We start from the raw sequence: 17,665 nt of genomic DNA, 5'->3' as shown, positions 1-17,665 counted from the left end.
AGGCCAAGGGCTAGGCAGTGGAGGGGGCGGCCAGGCAGAGGCAGGAGGCCCAGTCCAGGTCCAGAAGCCCATGACAGCACTTGGCTGGGGTTTCTGACAAGGTGTGAGCCTGCGGTTAGACACCCCCTACTCTGTTTCCAGTCCTGCTCTCTGCCCACCCGTCCACCGTGTTCTGCGCACTCTTGCTCTGGAGCCCACCTTCCGTTCCGGCCCGGTGACTCAGGTCCTGAGCGGGCAAAGTGAACAGGGCAGGGCTGGCGTGGCCGCGTGGCTGGAGCCGCCCATGCGGGCCCCAGGCCTAGCTGGCCACGGCTCCGGGGCGGTCTTCAGGGGGCGCCGTGGAGCCGGGTGGCAAGGGAGGGGAGGCGAGGAGGAGAAGTCGCCGAGCCACGCGGGGCACCCGGACCCACTGGGGCCCGGCGGGGCGCGCGCGGGGCGGCAGTGGCGGGCGCCGGCTGCGGGGGGCACGCCGGGCCGTCGGGGGAAGCGCGGAGGCGGGCCCGGGGCGGGCGGACGGGCGGGCGGGGCCCGACCTATAAAGGCCCGCGGGCGGCGGCGGCGGCGGTGCCCAGGGAGCCGCATCCGCCCGGCCCGAACCCGGAGCGCCAACCGCGCAGGGTGCCCCCCTGATCGCGCCGACCGGCCGGGCACACGGGGCCAGGAGAAGGCGCGGGGCGCAGGGTGCGGGGCGCTGGGCACGGACCCGGGCGCGGCACGTGCGTGGCCCGCCTGGTGCGCCATGGACCGCGCGCCCCGCACCTCCTCTTAGCGCCCTGGGCCGAGGCCCCCCAGCCCGCCAAGGACCGGGCCGGGCATGGAGCCGCACGTGCTAGGCGCGGGCCTGTACTGGCTGCTGCTGCCCTCTGCGCTCCTGGCCGGTGAGTGGGGCGCGGGTCCGGGGGACCCTGCGGGCGGGCACTGAGACGCGCGCCCGGGCCCCGCATTCCAGACGCATGAGCGCGGGGCGGCAGGGGTGTGTTGGGTGGGGGCCCGACGCAGGGCTAGGGGGTGCGGGCGAAGCGCTCCAAGAAGGGCTGGAGCGCCCCAGAGCTGGGCGCGATTTTCCTTTTTCCATCGGGGTTAAAACACACACACACACACACACACACACACACACACACACACACACACACACACACACAACAAAAAAGAGAGAGAAAAGAAAGAAGCGCAAACTTGCATCATGACTTCCTGGCCAATCTGGCAGCGGCGGTGGCTTCCTGGGGCTGCTGCCTGCCCTCGGGCCCCCTCGCTTCCCCTTCCCGTCCGTCTCCTCCCGTCCGCACCCCACAGCCGACTCACCGGCCAGCACTTTGGAAAAAATAGTTGGGTTCCTCCCTGCTCTGCCCCTGCGCAGGCTTCCTGCTCCGGGTCCCTGGAGCTGTGGGAGGGCCAGGTTCTGCTAGGGGAGGGCCAGGTCCTGCTTGGTGGTTCGGGTCGGGTCACCGGGAGATAATGTCTCTCTTGGACCACCCTCTGAGGACCACCCGGAGATTCTGTCCTACTGGGCCACCTTAGATCCAGGTTCTGGCCCTCCCTTGGGGGGGTCACTCAGAGGCGCCCCAGGGTCCCTCAGAGGCTTCTTGAGTTGGGAGGGCTCCCTCAGACTCTGAGCAGCAACACTGAGCCCCTGGAGTCGCTGCCAGTTTGAGGGCCCCTTCTTAGAAGGGTTCCCAAGCTCCACACTCCCTCCCCCATGTGGCCCATGAGTTCTGCTGCCCCGCCTGGCCCCCTAGGAGATGAAGTTCCATCATGGAACTGGCAGGCTCTGCCTCGGGGGCTGGTGGAAGCAGAGGAGGAGTTTTCAGTTGAAGCGTCTACAGAGTCCCTGGAACCTTCCACACAGACCTGTGCCAGCCCTGGACAGCTGGAGACTCAGTGCCCAGCTGGGGAGGGACATGAAGTTAGCAGCAGGCCTGGCGCCCAGACCCTGTCGTCGTGGTCGGCAGAGGTACACGTATGGCGCTGTGTTCAGGATGGGAATCAATGAGGTCTTTGAGGCATGAGGAGAGGAGGGCCTATGTCAGCGCCTGAGGACGGACAGAGTCACCTGAGTCCCTCGTCCCTGTGGAGCAGGCTGGGGTGGGTAGCACCTCCCCACAACAGGCTGGGATCTCCTTGTCTGGTGAGGGGGCAAACTTGAGACTCATTGTCCAGGTGTGAAAAGTGCTCTGAACTCCCATGTATGTTCCACCCAGGGGCTGGGTTTTGTAGACAAGTGATTTTTTACTTTGGAAGCTAGGGGTTTGGTGCTCTAGGATCACGCCCGACAGTGTTTGGGGGACCCTATTTGGTGATGGAGGTGGATAGATTGTTCGTATGTAAGGCAAACACCTTTCCCCTGTCCAGGCCCCTCAGCTGGGAGCGATTTAAAATTTTTTTTTGTTTTTAAAGTTTTTTTAATTTTATTTATTTTGGTTTTTGGGCCACACCCGGTGACAACTCAGAGGTTACTCCTGTCTGTGTGCTCAGAAATTACTCCTGGCAGGGGGGACCATATGGGACACCGGGGGATTGAACCGCAGTCTGTCCTAGGTTAGTGCATGCAAGGCAAATGCCCTACCACTTGTGCCACCGCTCCGGCTCCAACTTTTTTTTTTTTTTGGCCACACCTGGTGACGCTCAGGAGTTAGTCCTGGCTATGCACTCAGAAATCGCCCCTGGCTTGGGGGACCATATGAAATGCCGGAAATCTAACCGCAGTCTAGGCTAGCGCAGGCAAGGCCTTACCTCTTGCACCACTGCTTCGGCCCCCTGTCCCAACATTTTTTAATTATTATTTTTAAATTATTGATATTATTTTGGATTTTGGGTCACACCCAGTAGTGCTCAGGGGTTACTCCTGGCTCTGCACTCAGAAATCACTCCTGGCAGGCAAGGGGACCATATGGAATGCCGGGATTTGAACCACCATTTGTCCTGGATCTGCTGCATGCAAGGCAAATGCCTTACTGCTGTGCTACCACTCAGGACCCTAAATTATTATGTTTGTTTGTTTGTTTGTTTTAAATATGGAACGCTTCACGAATTTGCGTGTCATCCTTGCGCAAGGGCCATGCTAATCTCTGTATCATTCCAATTTTAGTATATGTGCTACTGAAGCAAGCACTGTGTTTGTTTGTTTTGGGGCCACACCCTGCACCACTCAGGGGTTACTCTTGGCTCTGCACTCAGAAATCGCTCCTAGCAGATTTGGGGGTCCTATGGGATGCTGAGGATTGAACCCAGGTTTGACTGAGTACAAGGCAAACACCTTACTTGCTGTGCTATCACTCCAGCGCCTGTTTTTTGGTTTTGTTTTGTTTTGGTTTTTTTTTTTTTTTTTTTTTTTTTATTGGTTATTGGGCCACACCCGTTTGACGCTCAGGGGTTACTCCTGGCTATGTGCTCAGAAATCGCCCCTGGCTTGGGGGGACCATATGGGACGCCCGGGGATCGAACTGCGGTCCGTTCCTTGGCTAGCGCTTGTAAGGCAGACACCTTACCTCTAGCGCCACCTTCCCGGCCCCCTTGTTTTGGTTTTGGTTTTGGTTTTTTGTTTTTTTTTTTTGTTTTTTTTTTGGTTTTTGGGTCACACCCGGCAGTGCTCAGGGGTTACTCCTGGCTCCATGCTCAAAAATTGCTCCTGGCAGGCACAGGGGACCATATGGGACGCCGGGATTCGAACCGATGACCTTCTGCATGAAAGGCAAACACCTTACCTCCATGCTATCTCTCCGGCCCCTTGTTTTGTTTTTTTGCTTTTTGAGCCCTGATGGTGTTCAGGGCTTACTCGTAGCTCTATGCTCAGGAATCACTCCTGGTGGTTCTCAGGAGATCCTGTGGGATGCCAGAAATTGAACTCAGGTCACCAAGGTTTGCAAGGCAAATGTCACCCCTGCTGTGCTATGGCTCCAGCTCCAACTGGGAGCTTTAAAAGGAGCAATAAGTTCTGTGCACAATATGAACCTTGGGTGCCCTGTGGGTCAGGCCTGAGTCTACTGACTCCAAGCCTTGCTGTCCCCATCCTGGGTGTTTGCCCAGACACTCTAGGCAGGGTAGGGTATAACCCTTGAGACCACAGCCTGGACTATGGAGCCCACCAGGGTCTGGCAGCTGTGGTGGGGACACAGAGGGATTGGTGGTCGGTGGTACAGGCAGGATGGGCCTTCCTGGCAACCCCGCCTTGCCCCAAAGGTGTCTCCAAAGCCTGGCTCTGTCCTGGGTCATGGTCAGGCCGGAGCCCCTTCCCTGAAAGTGTAGGCACCTTCACCATCCATCCACCTAGGGGTCTCTGAGCCTGGTGGGTGCTGGGATCCAGGATGAGGTCAGAGCTAGGCAGCCTATAATGCCCCTAGCGAGGCCACGCCCCCTTACCTCTGACCCAGACCACCCATGTGCCCAGCAAAGGTATCTGGTCCCTGAGGGACAGGCTGGGTGTTGCTGTCTGGCTGTGGGCACCAACCCGCAGGCACTTCCTGCTTTGGTTTCTGGAGATGAGGTCCTGCCCCAGGGCAGACGTGGCAGCCAGGGGTTCCTGGGGTGACGCTCACGTCACAGGTGGCTGCAAGGTCCTGCGTGGGCCTGGAGTGGGGGGACTGAAGGAAGAGTCAGCACTGCTTCCTGGGTGGGCTCCTCACCTCACCCTGCTCCTGAGGTAGAAACGCAGGTTGTGGCTTTGCTGTTTCCACCACTCAGGGGTTTCCCATCCCTCACTCAGCTGAGCTGGGGTGATGGGTGGGCAGAGGGGTCCTCCATCACTCACTCAGCAAGCTGAAGCTGAGCTTTGGGTTGGGTCAGAGCCAGGGCTGGCTCTGCTCTGGGGTGGGGCCCCCAGGTTTGGACCCTGCACCTAGGTCCTTGCTGTGTCCAGGCACTAACTGTCCCAGCTGATCACAGTGTTCAGGGACTGATCACCAGTCAATGGGTCCCAACATCCCCAGGGAGCCTCCTAGGCCTGCACACAGCCTGGCTCAGCTGCTCAGGGCTGGTATCCAGGACGAGATGCAGCTGCTGGCTGGGACCCAGTGTGGGGCCCCTCTGGGTGAGGCACATTCTTGTCTGATGCCTGCATCCCTGAATTGAGTGTCCTGGGTCTGTCCATGGCTCTGAGGCCTGGAGGGGGGATTGAGTGATCCTGACACAGCGGGATGGAGTCCCCAGCCCCCCACACCGAGGAGAGGAGGGTCCCAGTCAGGGTGAAGCATTGGCAGCTGGGAAAGGGGCTCTGCCCTGTGTAGCCCCTTATTTTAGGGGCTAGAGGTCATAGTGGGTGGGATAGGACTAGCTCACCCTCAGCTTAGATCTGACGGGGGTGGGGGGACAGCCCACCAGTTGTGAGTATTGCTGGAAGTCCAGCCCCCTCTGAGCCCTCACCCAGCTTCCCTCTAGGAACACAGGGTACCCATGCCCTGGGATGTGCCTTCCACCTTCCAGGGAGATGACTGTCTCAGCATTGGGGGGTGGGGGTGGCCCCAGGCTGGGCGACACCTTGAGGGATAGACTGTGGGAGAATCCCAGTGCGTCAATGGCTTTCACATCCCCCATTGTTCCACTGCTTTGTCTGGTCTATGTGGAGATGTGCTCACCCACTCAGGTGAAAGGAGTCATGTGACCCCAGTGCCCTCATGGGAGCTGAGAGCTAGTCTTCCCCCCCCCCTCGTCCCCAGTGCTCACCATGTGTGGGTTACATTCTGGGCTGGCCTATAGGGGACACAGCAGCCCTGTCAGCTGCTTCTCAGGGCCCCAGGGGCCCAAGGATATAGCTTACCTCTAGGAGGGCTCTGTGAAGCAGTTGATGAGCACACGGGAACTCTCTGCCCAGCACCTGCCACTGTCCACACCCTGTGGGACAAGTCTTCCACCCTGTGGCAACAGGGACTCTGGACCCCAGAGTGACTCTGTCTCTGTCCATCTTGGCTCCAAACCCCCCGTAACCTGAACTCTGTGCCCTAATAGTCTCTTCTTCTACCAGCACTCGGCCTTGGCCTGTTACTTTGGAGGGGCCTGAGCCTGGCTGGCCCTGACCGTGGTTTAGTGCCCTGACTACTGCCTTCCTCTCCCACAGGTATTGAGAGTCCCTATTCTTTTGGGCAGTGGCAGGATCCTGTACGAGCACCCTGGCTTCCCCAATGCTCTTCATGAATCCACCCACCCTTCCTGTCTCCTCTCTCCTGTGGGCCTGCCCAGAGCTCTGCCTAGGCACACTCATGGGTGAGAAGGTGCCAGGTCAAGATCTAGTGTGTGCACATGGTTCTGTATCCTGGCTCTTTTACCTGATGTGAGAGTCATTTCTCCAATTCTCTTGGATGTATTTTAGTGCATGTTTCCTTAGCCATGCAGAAACCCTTTAATTTGATGAAGTATCATTTGTTTATTTTCATTGCCTTTGCCAATGGAACATCAGGCACCTTTGATGTTGGAGCATGCTATGGATAATTTTCTTTTTTTTTTTTTTTTTTTTTTTGGGCCACACCTGGCGGTGCTCAGGGGTTACTCCTGGCTGTCTGCTCAGAAGTAGCTCCTGGCAGGCACGGGGGACCATATGGGACACCGGGATTCGAACCAACCACCTTTGGTCCTGGATCGGCTGCTTGCAAGGCAAACGCCGCTGTGCTATCTCTCCGGGCCCCGCTATGGATAATTTTCTTTGGGAGGCCACACCCAGCAATGCTCAGGGGTTACTCCTGGCTATGCACTCAGGAATCACTCCTGGTGGGCTCAGAGGACTATGTTGGATGCTGGGAATTGAACCTGGGACAGCACCATGCACGGCAAAAGCCCTCCCCACTGTGCTCTTGCTCCAGCCCCTCTACTGGTAATGTTTCTGATGTGATTTATGGGTTCTGGCCTGATACAAAGTCATGAATCCATTTTGGATGGACTTGACTGTGTGGCATGAGATGCAGATTCAGCCTATTTCCAAGATGTGGTCATGCAGTTTTCTCAGCAACAGTTGTCAGGGGGGTCTGTGTACTCGGTGTCATGTGCCCAGCTCCTTTGGTAAGAATTAGTTGCCTGTAGTCTGGAGCTCTGGTCCTTGGTCCTCAGTTCTGACCCTTTTGTGGGAGTCTTTCCCTGCCTGGCAATGTGCAGTTTGGCTCACTGGAGCCGTCAAGGTTCAGGTGGGTAATGAGCTGCCTCCCAATCTCTTGTGTCTTAGTATGGCTGTTTGTGTTTCATGATTCCACACAGACCTTATTATTGACTGTTTTGAGTTCTGAAGACTATTATTGGGATCTGAGTGAGGGTAGTGTTTAGTCTATATACTAGTATCAGCCGGATGGTTGTTGGAAACAGTTCTGATTTATCCAATCCAAGAACATGGGATCTTTTCCCACTTTCTTTTTTTCTTTTTGGTTTTTGGGCCACACCTGGCTCTGCACTCAGAAATTGCTCCTGTCAGGCTTGAGGGACCATAGTGGATGCCGGGAATCAAATCTGGGTTCATCCTTGGTCGGCTGCATGCAAGTCAAATGCCCTACTGCTATGCTATCACTCTGACCTCTTTTCCCACTTTCTTTTTTTTTTGGTCTTTGGGCCATACCTGGTGTTGCTCAGGGGTTACTCCTGGCTGTCTGCTCAGAAATAGCTCCTGGTAGGCACGGGGAACTATATGGGACACCGGGATTTGAACCAATCACCTTTGGTCCTGGATCGGCTACTTGCAAGGCAAACGCCGCTGTGCTATTTCTTCAGGCCCCTTTTCCCACTTACTAAGGTCTCCTATTTCTTTCTTTTTTTTTTTTCCCTCCCTCCCCCGCTCCTCCCCGCTCCTATTTCTTTCTTTATGCAGGAAGAAACACATGGAGCCAAAGCAATAATAGTACAGCCGGGAGGGTGTGTGCTTTACACACAGCTGACCCCGGTTCAATCCCCAGCATCCCATAGGTTTTCTTTAGCATAGAGCCAGGAGTAACCTCTGAGCACTGCTGGGTATGACCAAAAATATGTGTGCACCAACATCATATGCTTAAGCATGTGCACACATCTACAGTTTGTAAGCATATGGGTGAATGAACAATGTACTGTGCATGTGCCCATGTGAACACGTGTGTGCATGTATGAACTGTGTGATGAGCTGTGTGTACTCTATGAGCTTATATGCATAAGTGTGTGTATATGACAGGTTGTGGTCATTTCTTCAGTCCACACAGCTGCTAGCCTGTGCTGGGACCTTGTCTTCATTGCTGGCTTGCCCAGGGCTGTCTGTTCAGTTTCTGGGGGTCACACCCACCCAGGGCCCAGGGCCTTATCAGGGGCTGCAGACTGGCCCTCTGGGGGTGATGGAGCAGTGGGCCTTAATCTCTGGAGTTCAGAATTGCTCCTGCAGCTGGGGCCGGGGGACCCTGGGATGAAGCCTGAGGCCTGTGGGGCCCTGGGCGGCTGGGGGTTGTGGCATCTCCTCTGGCTGTATGGGCAGGGCCAGGCCCTGTAAAGTCTGTTTCCTGCCCTGACATATTGGCAAAGACCTTGTTTCCCTGAATGAGGGTCAGGCCCACTAGAGTAGTGTGTGTGTGAGACTGTGTGGCTGCTTGTGTGGCTAGAGATGTGATTGCATGTGATTGTGTCTTTGTGTGACTGCAATAGTTGTGTGTGGTCCCGCCTTGTTCCCACTACTGTGCCCCCACAGATCTGCTGTGCTGGGAGAGGAGTGACCCCGAGGAGCAGCCATGCAGCTAGACCAAGAGGGTTCTGGGCATCATCACTGTGTGGACTAGGTGGGGGCCTGGGACTTGGCTGAGGAATCGGGAACATGGAGACGTAACTGGGACAGAGGTTTGGGCCTGGCTGTGATACACTGCAGGCTTCGGGGACACACACAGGCTGGTACCCCTGCTGTGAGGAAACTGAGGCTTAGAGGACTCTTGCTGCCCTGGCCTCACCCACCTGACATGGGCATGTTGGACCCGTTTTTTTTTGTTTTTGTTTTTGTTTTTGTTTTTGGGGCACACCCAGCAGCACTTAGGGGTTACTCCTGGTCCTACGCTCAGAAATAGCTCCAGGCCTGCTCAGGGGACCATATAGGGTGCTAGGATTCGAACCACTATCCTTCTGCATGGAAGGCAAACGCCTTACCTCCATGCTATCTCTCTGGCCCCATGTTCAACCCGTTTGCTTTGCTGGTGGGAACCAAGTCAGTTTTCCATCAAAACAGGAAGTGTCCAGGCGCCATGTGGATTTTCGTCTCTTTTTCCAGGAGGGGATCATGACTGCTCCGTCCATCATGCCCAGGCCATGGCCCCTGCTGAGTCTCAGTGCCTATTTGGGGGCAGGAGGGTCCTATGGCCACACCTGGGCTCAGCGCTACTGTCCCATGGGGTGATGTTTAAGTTCTGGTTCCTCCAGGGCTGGGGTCATCAGCTGGGGGCACTGGTGATGTTGGGGTGGCTGGGTTGGGCAGGACCTTTTGTTGCCATGTGTGCCACACAAGCATCAACCAACGCGGGTAGGACACTGTCCTGTCACTTGAACACAGGCCATGGTCTGGCAGAGCCTTCCTAGCCAGGCCCCCGAGCCAGGTGTGGGGCTCCCTCCTGCTGGCACTGCTGCGGTTGTGACTGTGGGTTCCTGCATGGACTAGTCAGTTTGCGAGGCTGCTCAGCCCCCTGTGCTCAGCCCAGCTGACCCAGGACAGGGATGGTGCATGGGACGCTTAACCCGTGTCAGTCAGACCAGGGGCTCAGAGGGACTCATGGGCATCTGGGGAGAGATGGAGCCGTGGGTGTAAAGGCCCAAGGTGTGTGTGTAGGTGTGTGTCAGTGTGTTTATAATTGTGTGGGTCGAGTGTGTTTGCAGGTATGTGAGTCCGAATGTGCAGGTATGTGAAATGTGAATCCGTGTGTGTGTGTGTGTGTGTGTGTGTGTGTGTATGTGTGTGTGTGTGCAAATGTGTGCCTATCTGGTTGCCCATACACAGAGTGAGGGAAGGTTTTCTAGGAACCGTCTTGGATCTTCCTCAGGGCAGCATCACATATGGCTAATTTCACACCAAGCTGTGCTCCTGCCCTACTCTTTTCTCTCCCCCAGCTCCTTGTTCCTGCCCTGCCCCCCCAGTGCTGATTCCCCAGGAGGCTAGGCCCACCTCTCACCCCTGCAGAGTGGGGGGGACCTGACCACATGCGGGGGCCACCCTCAGGGTGGTCAGGCCACGTTTCTGCCTGTGACCCCGCAGGAACCAGGGTTCACTTTTATCCACATGACTGGACAGGCTAAGAGACTGAGTCATGGGGGAGGGGGCTTTGAGCATCTGCCCTGAGCAAGCCCACATTGGGGGGGTGGCCTGGTCCTGAGTGCACTAGGAGGGCCTGGAGGTACATGAGTGGTTGGGAGGTGACACAGCCCCAGTGCTGAGGAACGACGGCCCCTCCCCTCAGGCCTGGGCTGGCCCCGGGCTCCTCACGTGTCCACTAGCCTCTCCCCCATAGTACGAGACAAGGGCCGCCTGCCCTGTGCCCACACGTCCCTCCTGGCACCTGCGGCAGCTGGGTCAGGCCTGCAAGCAGCCTGAGGAATGTGCCAGGGCCTGGACGCTGGAATGTGGCAGGCGGGGCTGAGGCCTGGGACCCATGGCTGGGAGTGGGCAGGACTTCCTAGGCTAAGGGCTGAGCACTGGGGGATCTGTGGCCTGAGTGACACAGGCGGATTCACAGGCGGAGTGACCTCTAGGCAGGGCTAGTCCCGTCACTGCACGTAGCTGCCACCTCACATCCATGTCTACACTGTCATCCACATGCATGTCTACACTGTCCCCTCCCACATCTATACATCATCTCCTCTCATTGGTGTCTACACCATCCCCTCCCATTATCCTATACCTCTCCATCACCATGCCACCTTCTCCTTGCTGTTCCTGTTCCCTGCCCTGTTCCCTGCAGTGGCTCAGAGACCCTCCCTCCTTGCCTGCCTGTCCTGCCCCAACCTGGGCCCCTGGTGCTCCCTCCTACTCAGCTCAATGACCTGGTCCCGCCTAGCAGCTGCCCTTGCTGCTAGCTAGCTGGGCCCCAAGAGGAGCAAGTGTTAGCAGGCATGCTTCGTGCTGTGGACCTTTCTTGGCAGGCACCTCTGTCCTCTCCTTGTGTCAGCTCTTCTGGCAGAGCCCCTGGGTGCTTGGCTTCATTTCCCAGACCCTGAGGGGCCTCAGTGGGGGTCCTTGGTGGAGGGAGTGAAGGGAGTCAAGTGTTAGTCCCTCTTTTACAGTCCTTGCTTCTCCAGTGTATATCCAGTGGGCCAGTATCTGACCTGTGCTGGCTGCCTGTGTCGTGTCCCAGGCTTTTTAAGGCTGGTTTCTTTCTTTGGGGGAAAGGGGCCACACCTGGCAGTGCTCAGGTCTCACTCCTGGCTCAGGAATCACTCCTGGTGGTGCTCGGGAGACCTGTGGGATGCAGAGGATTGAACCTGAGAGAGACAGTCACATGCAAGGCAAATGCTCTCCCTATGGTGATGTTGCTCTCCTGTGGTCCCTCTGCCTGGTTTTGCTAGTGTCTGCTTCATTCCTGGTGGTGCTTAGGGGTGCCAGGACTGGCATGGCCTCCTGTGCAGTGTGAGTTGCTGTTGAGCCTTACCAGCCATTCCCTGGCTATCTCGAGAAAATATCTTCTGTCGTTTGGACCACTGCCATCGCCCAGTTAGGGCATAAAGTACCTTTTCAGGTACCTGTACCCCCCAGAAACCCACCCTATCTGAGATGACCTCCCCCCAAGAACTTGTTTGCACTGAGGAACAAGACTCTGCAGGCTTGAGTGTGGACTGCTGAGGAAAGCACAGATATGTGCGAGTCCCAGACATGTCAGGGTGGTCTCAGGGCCTGCAGAACTGACCTAGGGGTGACGGGGAAATGGTGGGCACAAGATGGGTGGGGAAGTCTGTGGATGCAGGGATATGTGGAAAGATGGGTCCTGGAGAAGGTGGCTGCCATGGGGAAAAGGATTGGAAGCAGCAGGTAGCAAGCAGGTGGCTCTGGGTGATGGAACTCGCCCTTCCCTAAGTGCCTTTTCTCCTGCCCCTGAGCAGGAGAATCTGAGGGGATTGTTATTGTGGGAACTGGGCATCTGCAGCAGTGCATATCATGGCTTAGGCTTCCTCTTGCAGGGGTATGACCAGCACAGGGTGCCCACTTCAGGAGGGGGTGACATTTTTCTTTTTTTTTTTCCTTTCCTATCCCCTTCCTTTTATTTGTTTTTGGGCCATACCTGGTGGTGCTCAGGGATTACTCCTGGCTCTGTGCTCAGAAATCGCTCCTGGCAGGATCAGGGAACCATATGGGATGCTGGGGATTGAACCCAGGTCCGTCCCAAGTTGGCAGCATGTGGTGTGGATAGTCCCCTGACCCCAGCCTGTGCCCACAGCCTGCCTGGCCCGCTTCAACGCGCTGTCCCTGGTCTACCTGCTTTTTCTGCTGTTGCTGCCCTGGATCCCAGGCCCGTCTCCACGAAGCCTCAGAGGTGAGCCCTACCCTGGCCCAGGCCTGTGTACTGTGAGGGGTCCTAGGTCTTGAACCCAGGGCCATTTTGAGGACTGGCCCTGCCTCTGTATAACTAGGAGGGTCACTACCTACCCCATGACATGGACAGAGGTGGGCAGGACCACGGGCATCAGGGTACCCCCACAGCTGCCTTCATCCTCACTGTGTTGCAGGTCACACTGGTCGATACCTCCGGGCTCTTTTGAGCTTCAGCATCCTTTTCCTGATAGCCCACCTGGCCTTCCAAGTTGGCCTGCATGCCACACCTCACCTGGATGAGCTGCTGGGGCCCAGTTGTGAGTTGGGGCCTAGATGCAGCATCTGAGAAAGGGTGGATGGGAGAGACGGAGCCCCGGCACCTGGGAGACCTGTTTCTGGCCAGCTGGGTAACCGCGGTTAAGTGCTGGAATGTGGAGGGCCTAGATCCAGAGTCAGAGGACACAGCCCTCTCACAGGACAGACCCTCTATCCGCTTGGAGTCCAGGAGGGGGTACTCCCCTCACCTGGCCTTTCTCTGCAGGCACCTTCTGGGAGAGTCTTTCACGACATGTGGGGATCACCAGGTGAGAGCCCCCATCCTCCCACGGGTATCCCTCATCCCCTGGTCTCCCCAGAGCATTCCTGCAAGGGTGGGGTCTGCCTTCCCCGGCCCCTCATGCATACTCACCCCTAGGCTAGACCTGAAGGACATCCCTGATGCTGTTCGGCTGGTGGCCCCTGACCTTGGTGTCCTGGTGGTGTCAGCCGTGTGCCTGGGCCTATGTGAACGCTTCTTGAGGACAGTCCAGAGGGGGCTACACCCCTGGGAGCTGGTGAGTTGGGGGGGGCCTCGGATGTGGGGACAGGGTGCAGAGGGGTCATCCAAGGGTCAGGCGTGCTCAGGGAACCCTGGCCAAGTCAGGAAACTATTTCAGGAAAGTCCGCTGGGGGGCCTGGCAGGTCTGGCTGCCAGGAAAAGATGGTGCCCTCAGGGCTGTGCTGGTCGGAGTGAAGGGGAGGAGTGGGTGGAGGGAGGGAGGGAGGCTACAGCCCCTGAACCATGTCAGGTGGCGCTGCCGCCCCTGCTTCAGCCGTGAAGTGAGGGTGTCAAGTTGTACACGTGATGTGTGTGCAAGTGTATACGTGCACATGTGTATGTGTGTGTGCACAAGTATAATATCTGTTGTACCTTTGTGCTGCTTCCAAAAAATCGCCACCCGAGCCTTTTGAGGGATGAGTTCCCTGGGCAGGACAGGAAGGATTTGTGTGTTGGGGCCAGTCCAACGGTCACAGAGGTCCTGGGCGACCCAGAAGTTTCTAGGCAGGTCTGCAGTGAGGGGGCAGGATCCATCTGGATGCATCTGGTTGGTCCCTGCAGAGTGGCTGTGAGTGTAAGGCTCAGAGCATCCTGGGCCACAGCCGGGCCATACTCTATGCTTGAAATCTCACTGGGGCCACACTGGGGTCCATGGTCCATACTCAAATCCTCACTGGGTCCATGTGGGGCTGCAGGACACAGGCCTCAGTTCCATGAAGCAACTGCGCAGCAGGAGAGGCCCCTGTGGCCTGAGCCTGTGTGTGTCCACCTCTTCCCTCATGCCTGGCAGGATGGCGAGAGAGAAGCAGATGCCAGCCCAGTGGCAGAACAGAGGGGGTCCCCTTCACATGCCCCAAAGAAGTCCCGCCTGGTTGCCCGGTTCCGTGTCACGGCACACTGGGTGCTGGTGGCTGCCGCCCGCACTCTGGCCATCCTGCTGCTGGCCCTAGCAGGTACGTGGGGCAGGGCTGGGTGCCTGAGGTGCCCACAAGCCAGCACTGGCCCAACCTAGTTCGTCTGTCTGTCCCTCCCTGCCTGTAGGCATTGTGCATCCCTCGGCCCTCTCCAGCGTCTATTTCCTCGTCTTCCTGGGCCTGTGCTCCTGGTGGGCCTGTCATTTCCCACTGGGCACCCGAGGCCTCAGCACACTGGGCATTGTGCTGGGTTGCTTCAGCTCTGGCCATCTCATCTGCCTCTACCTCTACCAGACGCCATTTGCACAGCAGCTGCTGCCTCCCACTGGCATCTGGGCCAGGTGAGGCCCTCCCCATTCCCCCCCCGCCCCCCGCCACTCTCCCACTGACCTGCCCAGTCCCCTCTCACATATTCCTCCCTAGGGTGTTCGGGCTCAAGGACTTCGTCCTGCCCCCCAACTGCTCCAGCCCCAATGCCCTGGTCCTCAACACGTACCACCCGTGGCCCGTCTATGTGAGCCCAGGTGTCTTGCTGCTGCTGTGCTATGCTCTGGCTGCGCTGCCTAAGCTGCGCCCGCCACCCCGCCAGGTATAGCCTCCCCAACTGTGGCTCTCCCCACCCCATGGGACCCTCCGCTGGGGATTTGTGGATGTTCCTCTATGGGATACTAGCCCCCGGTTCCTTTCTGCAGTGGAAGGAACGGAAGAGTGAACAGGAGCCTGAGGTGGAGCTGACGGAGGTGGGCCAGCCAAGAGCTGCCACAGACAATGAGGACAGTGCTGCCGAGGTAGGTGCAGGGGAGTGGGTGGGCCGGGAATAGGGTTTTCCCCGTCCTTGGACCCCCTCGCTCAGCTTCTTCGCGTCCTGCAGGCCACCACGCCTTTGGGCTCTGAAGCTGACAACTGCATTGTGCATGACCTGACTGGACATGGCCCTGAGCATCCCAGTCCCTGTGAGTACACGGCGGTGCTGCCACCTGGTGGCCTCACGTACTCTCGCAACTCTGTCCGGTCGGTGACCCCTGTGAGAGCTGAGGGTGGATGGTCTGCGCCCCCACCCTGTGGTGACCCCCAGCCTGACAGCTGCTGAACTTCTCCTCAGTGCGCACCAGGCAGGTTGAGCCTCGAGAAACGTCTCTCCATGGTCTTGGCCACCTCATCTTGGACCAGAGCTATGTGTGCGCCCTCATCGCCATGATGGTACGTGGAGCCACCAATGCTCGTGCTTCAGGGCCTGAACCTTACAGCACAGGCAAACGTGTGTGTGTGTATGCACATGTGTGCATACATGGCTGCATATTTGGGTCTTTCTACATAAGTGTGTTTACAAAGCGGCACTGGTGAGCCTGTGGTGTGGGCAGAGGTGTGTGCATTTGTGAACACAGGTAAATGAACTTGCCTATGGCATGTAATATGTGTGAGCGTTATATGGTGCGTACAAGTATGGATGCAGTTGCTTCTGTGAGTTCATTCATCTCTATGAACTGTCCCGGCCCTAGCCAAAGGCCCTGCCCACTGGTGTTTTAGCCCCGTCTACCATCCCAGCCTTGCCCACCTTTCTTCCCTAACCCCCTCCACCATCCTTGCCCTGCCCTGCCCCCAATCCTACACCTGCCCATGTCTCGGCCCCACCCACTTTCCCAGTCAATCTGCCCACCTCTGCCGCCCATTGTCTTGTCCCACCCCACCATTCCTGCCAGTCTGCCGCCCAGCCCCGTCCACCAATGTCCAAAGATTAACCTCGCACACTATCCAAGCCCTATCAGCCCGCCTACTATCACTGCCCGTCTGAGCCCACCCACCACCACCTGCCCTGCTCCGCAGGTGTGGAGCATTACCTACCACAGCTGGCTGACCTTTGTGCTGCTCCTCTGGGCCTGCATCATCTGGACCGTGCGCAGTCGTCACCAGCTGGCCATGATCTGCTCGCCCTTCATCCTGCTCTATGGGCTGGCGCTGTGCGGGCTGCGCTACGTGTGGGCCCTCGACCTACAGCCGGAGCTGCCCACCCAGCTGGGCCCCGTCAGCCTGCGCCAGCTGGGGCTGGAGCACACGCACTACCCTTGCCTGGACCTGGGCGCCATGGTGAGTGCCGGTCTTCTATGGGGGACCCACCTCTGTATAGTTCCCTTTACCCTGTGCCGGTCCTGCGTCCCCAGGGGGCTAGGTCAGGGCTGGGGGCCCGGAGGAGGCGGTTCCTGCGGGATCCTGCTGCTCACTGCCCTCAATGCTTCTACTCCTTAGCTGCTGTACATGCTGACCTTTTGGCTGCTGCTGCGCCAGTTCGTGAAGGAGAAGCTGCTGCGACGGGCAAGGCCTCCCGCCACACTCAGGGAAGTGAGAGTGGCCCAGCCAGGTCAGCACTGGGCAGGGGAGGGCAGAGATGGGCTGGGCAGGGCAGCACGCAGAGCAAGGCAGGGCTGGACAGTGCCAGGAGGGCGTCACAGGGTAGCCATGCCGGACTCCTGAGCCCTCACCACCGCTGCCCCTGCCCTGCCCTCCTGTCCCTGTCGCAGAGGCTCAGCGCACACTGCTGCGCAGTCTTGGGGCACTGGTGAGCGGTGCCTATGCCCTTTACTGGATCTACGTCTGCGCTGGTATGTTCGTGGTGGTCAGCTTCGCCGGCCGCCTGGTCGTCTACAAGATAGTCTACATGTTCCTCTTCCTGCTGTGCCTCACCCTTTTCCAGGTGCCATGGGGGTCGGGGCGCGGGGTAGGCAAGGCCCAAGATGCCCTGTGCTCACACTGGCGCTGACCCTGCCGTACCACCGTCCCCAGGTCTATTATAGTCTGTGGCGTAAGCTGCTCAAGGCCTTCTGGTGGCTGGTGGTGGCCTACACCATGCTGGTTCTCATTGCCGTCTACACCTTCCAGTTCCAAGACTTCCCTGCCTATTGGCGCAACTTCACAGGCTTCACAGACGAGCAGTGAGCATGGGGCAGGGCCATGGGTAGACAGAGACAGGGAGTGAGTGGCTAGCAGTGGGCAGAGCAGTGGGTATGGCCTGTGAGTGTCTGGGGCAGCAGGTGGGTGGAGCAGTCTGAGTGAAGGGGGTGGCAGGTGGGGAAGTGATTAAATGGGGCAGTATCGAACAGGGCTGTGCTGGGAACAGTGATTGATTGGGGCAGGGAGTGAGGGATATTGAGTCCTTGAGGGCAGTGAGTGGGCGAGGTTTCATTGGGGCGGCCACCGCTGACCCTGAGCTCTGTCTCACAGGCTGGGGGACCTGGGCTTGGAGCAGTTCAGCGTCTCCGAGCTGTTCTCCAGCATCCTCATCCCCGGCTTCTTCCTACTGGCCTGCATCCTGCAGCTGCACTACTTTCACCGGCCCTTCATGCAGCTCACTGACCTACAGCAGGCTTCCCCACCCTCGCCCCGTGCCCGCCTGCCACGCTGGGCTCACAGGTTCGCCCTCCAGCGAGGGTTCTGGGGGCCAGGGCGGTGGCTCTTGCCTTTGGAAGTGTGGTGGAAGGTGCAAGTGGGAGCCAGCACCAGAGTGCTGGTGGGAAGGGA

The 17,665-nt window shown here is 58.1% G+C and overlaps 1 protein-coding gene and 1 non-coding gene across 2 annotated transcripts in view; one reads left to right on the top strand and one right to left on the bottom strand.

Moving 5' to 3' along the window:
- The first annotated feature begins 814 nt into the window (after nt 1–814).
- Nucleotides 815–17,665, top strand: part of PIEZO1 (piezo type mechanosensitive ion channel component 1) — a 31,464-nt gene continuing 14,613 nt past the window's right edge. The window contains exons 1-16 of the mRNA XM_049787385.1: nt 815–878; nt 12,327–12,422; nt 12,616–12,738; nt 12,963–13,005; nt 13,116–13,254; nt 14,029–14,191; nt 14,280–14,493; nt 14,576–14,741; nt 14,845–14,940; nt 15,024–15,105; nt 15,255–15,352; nt 15,977–16,237; nt 16,397–16,508; nt 16,669–16,841; nt 16,931–17,079; nt 17,369–17,557. Of these exons, the coding sequence (XP_049643342.1) occupies nt 815–878; nt 12,327–12,422; nt 12,616–12,738; nt 12,963–13,005; nt 13,116–13,254; nt 14,029–14,191; nt 14,280–14,493; nt 14,576–14,741; nt 14,845–14,940; nt 15,024–15,105; nt 15,255–15,352; nt 15,977–16,237; nt 16,397–16,508; nt 16,669–16,841; nt 16,931–17,079; nt 17,369–17,557 (2,168 nt within the window). The remainder of the gene's footprint in view (nt 879–12,326; nt 12,423–12,615; nt 12,739–12,962; nt 13,006–13,115; nt 13,255–14,028; nt 14,192–14,279; nt 14,494–14,575; nt 14,742–14,844; nt 14,941–15,023; nt 15,106–15,254; nt 15,353–15,976; nt 16,238–16,396; nt 16,509–16,668; nt 16,842–16,930; nt 17,080–17,368; nt 17,558–17,665) is intronic.
- Nucleotides 3,006–3,109, bottom strand: LOC126029147 (U6 spliceosomal RNA). The gene has a single exon (XR_007502800.1). It is a non-coding gene; the product is annotated as a U6 spliceosomal RNA (small nuclear RNA).

This window comes from Suncus etruscus, chromosome 14 (genome assembly GCF_024139225.1).
Source record: "Suncus etruscus isolate mSunEtr1 chromosome 14, mSunEtr1.pri.cur, whole genome shotgun sequence".
NCBI lineage: Eukaryota > Metazoa > Chordata > Mammalia > Eulipotyphla > Soricidae > Suncus > Suncus etruscus.
The sequence above is the reverse complement of the archived record's forward strand: the minus strand, read 5'-3'. Positions and strand labels throughout refer to the sequence as shown.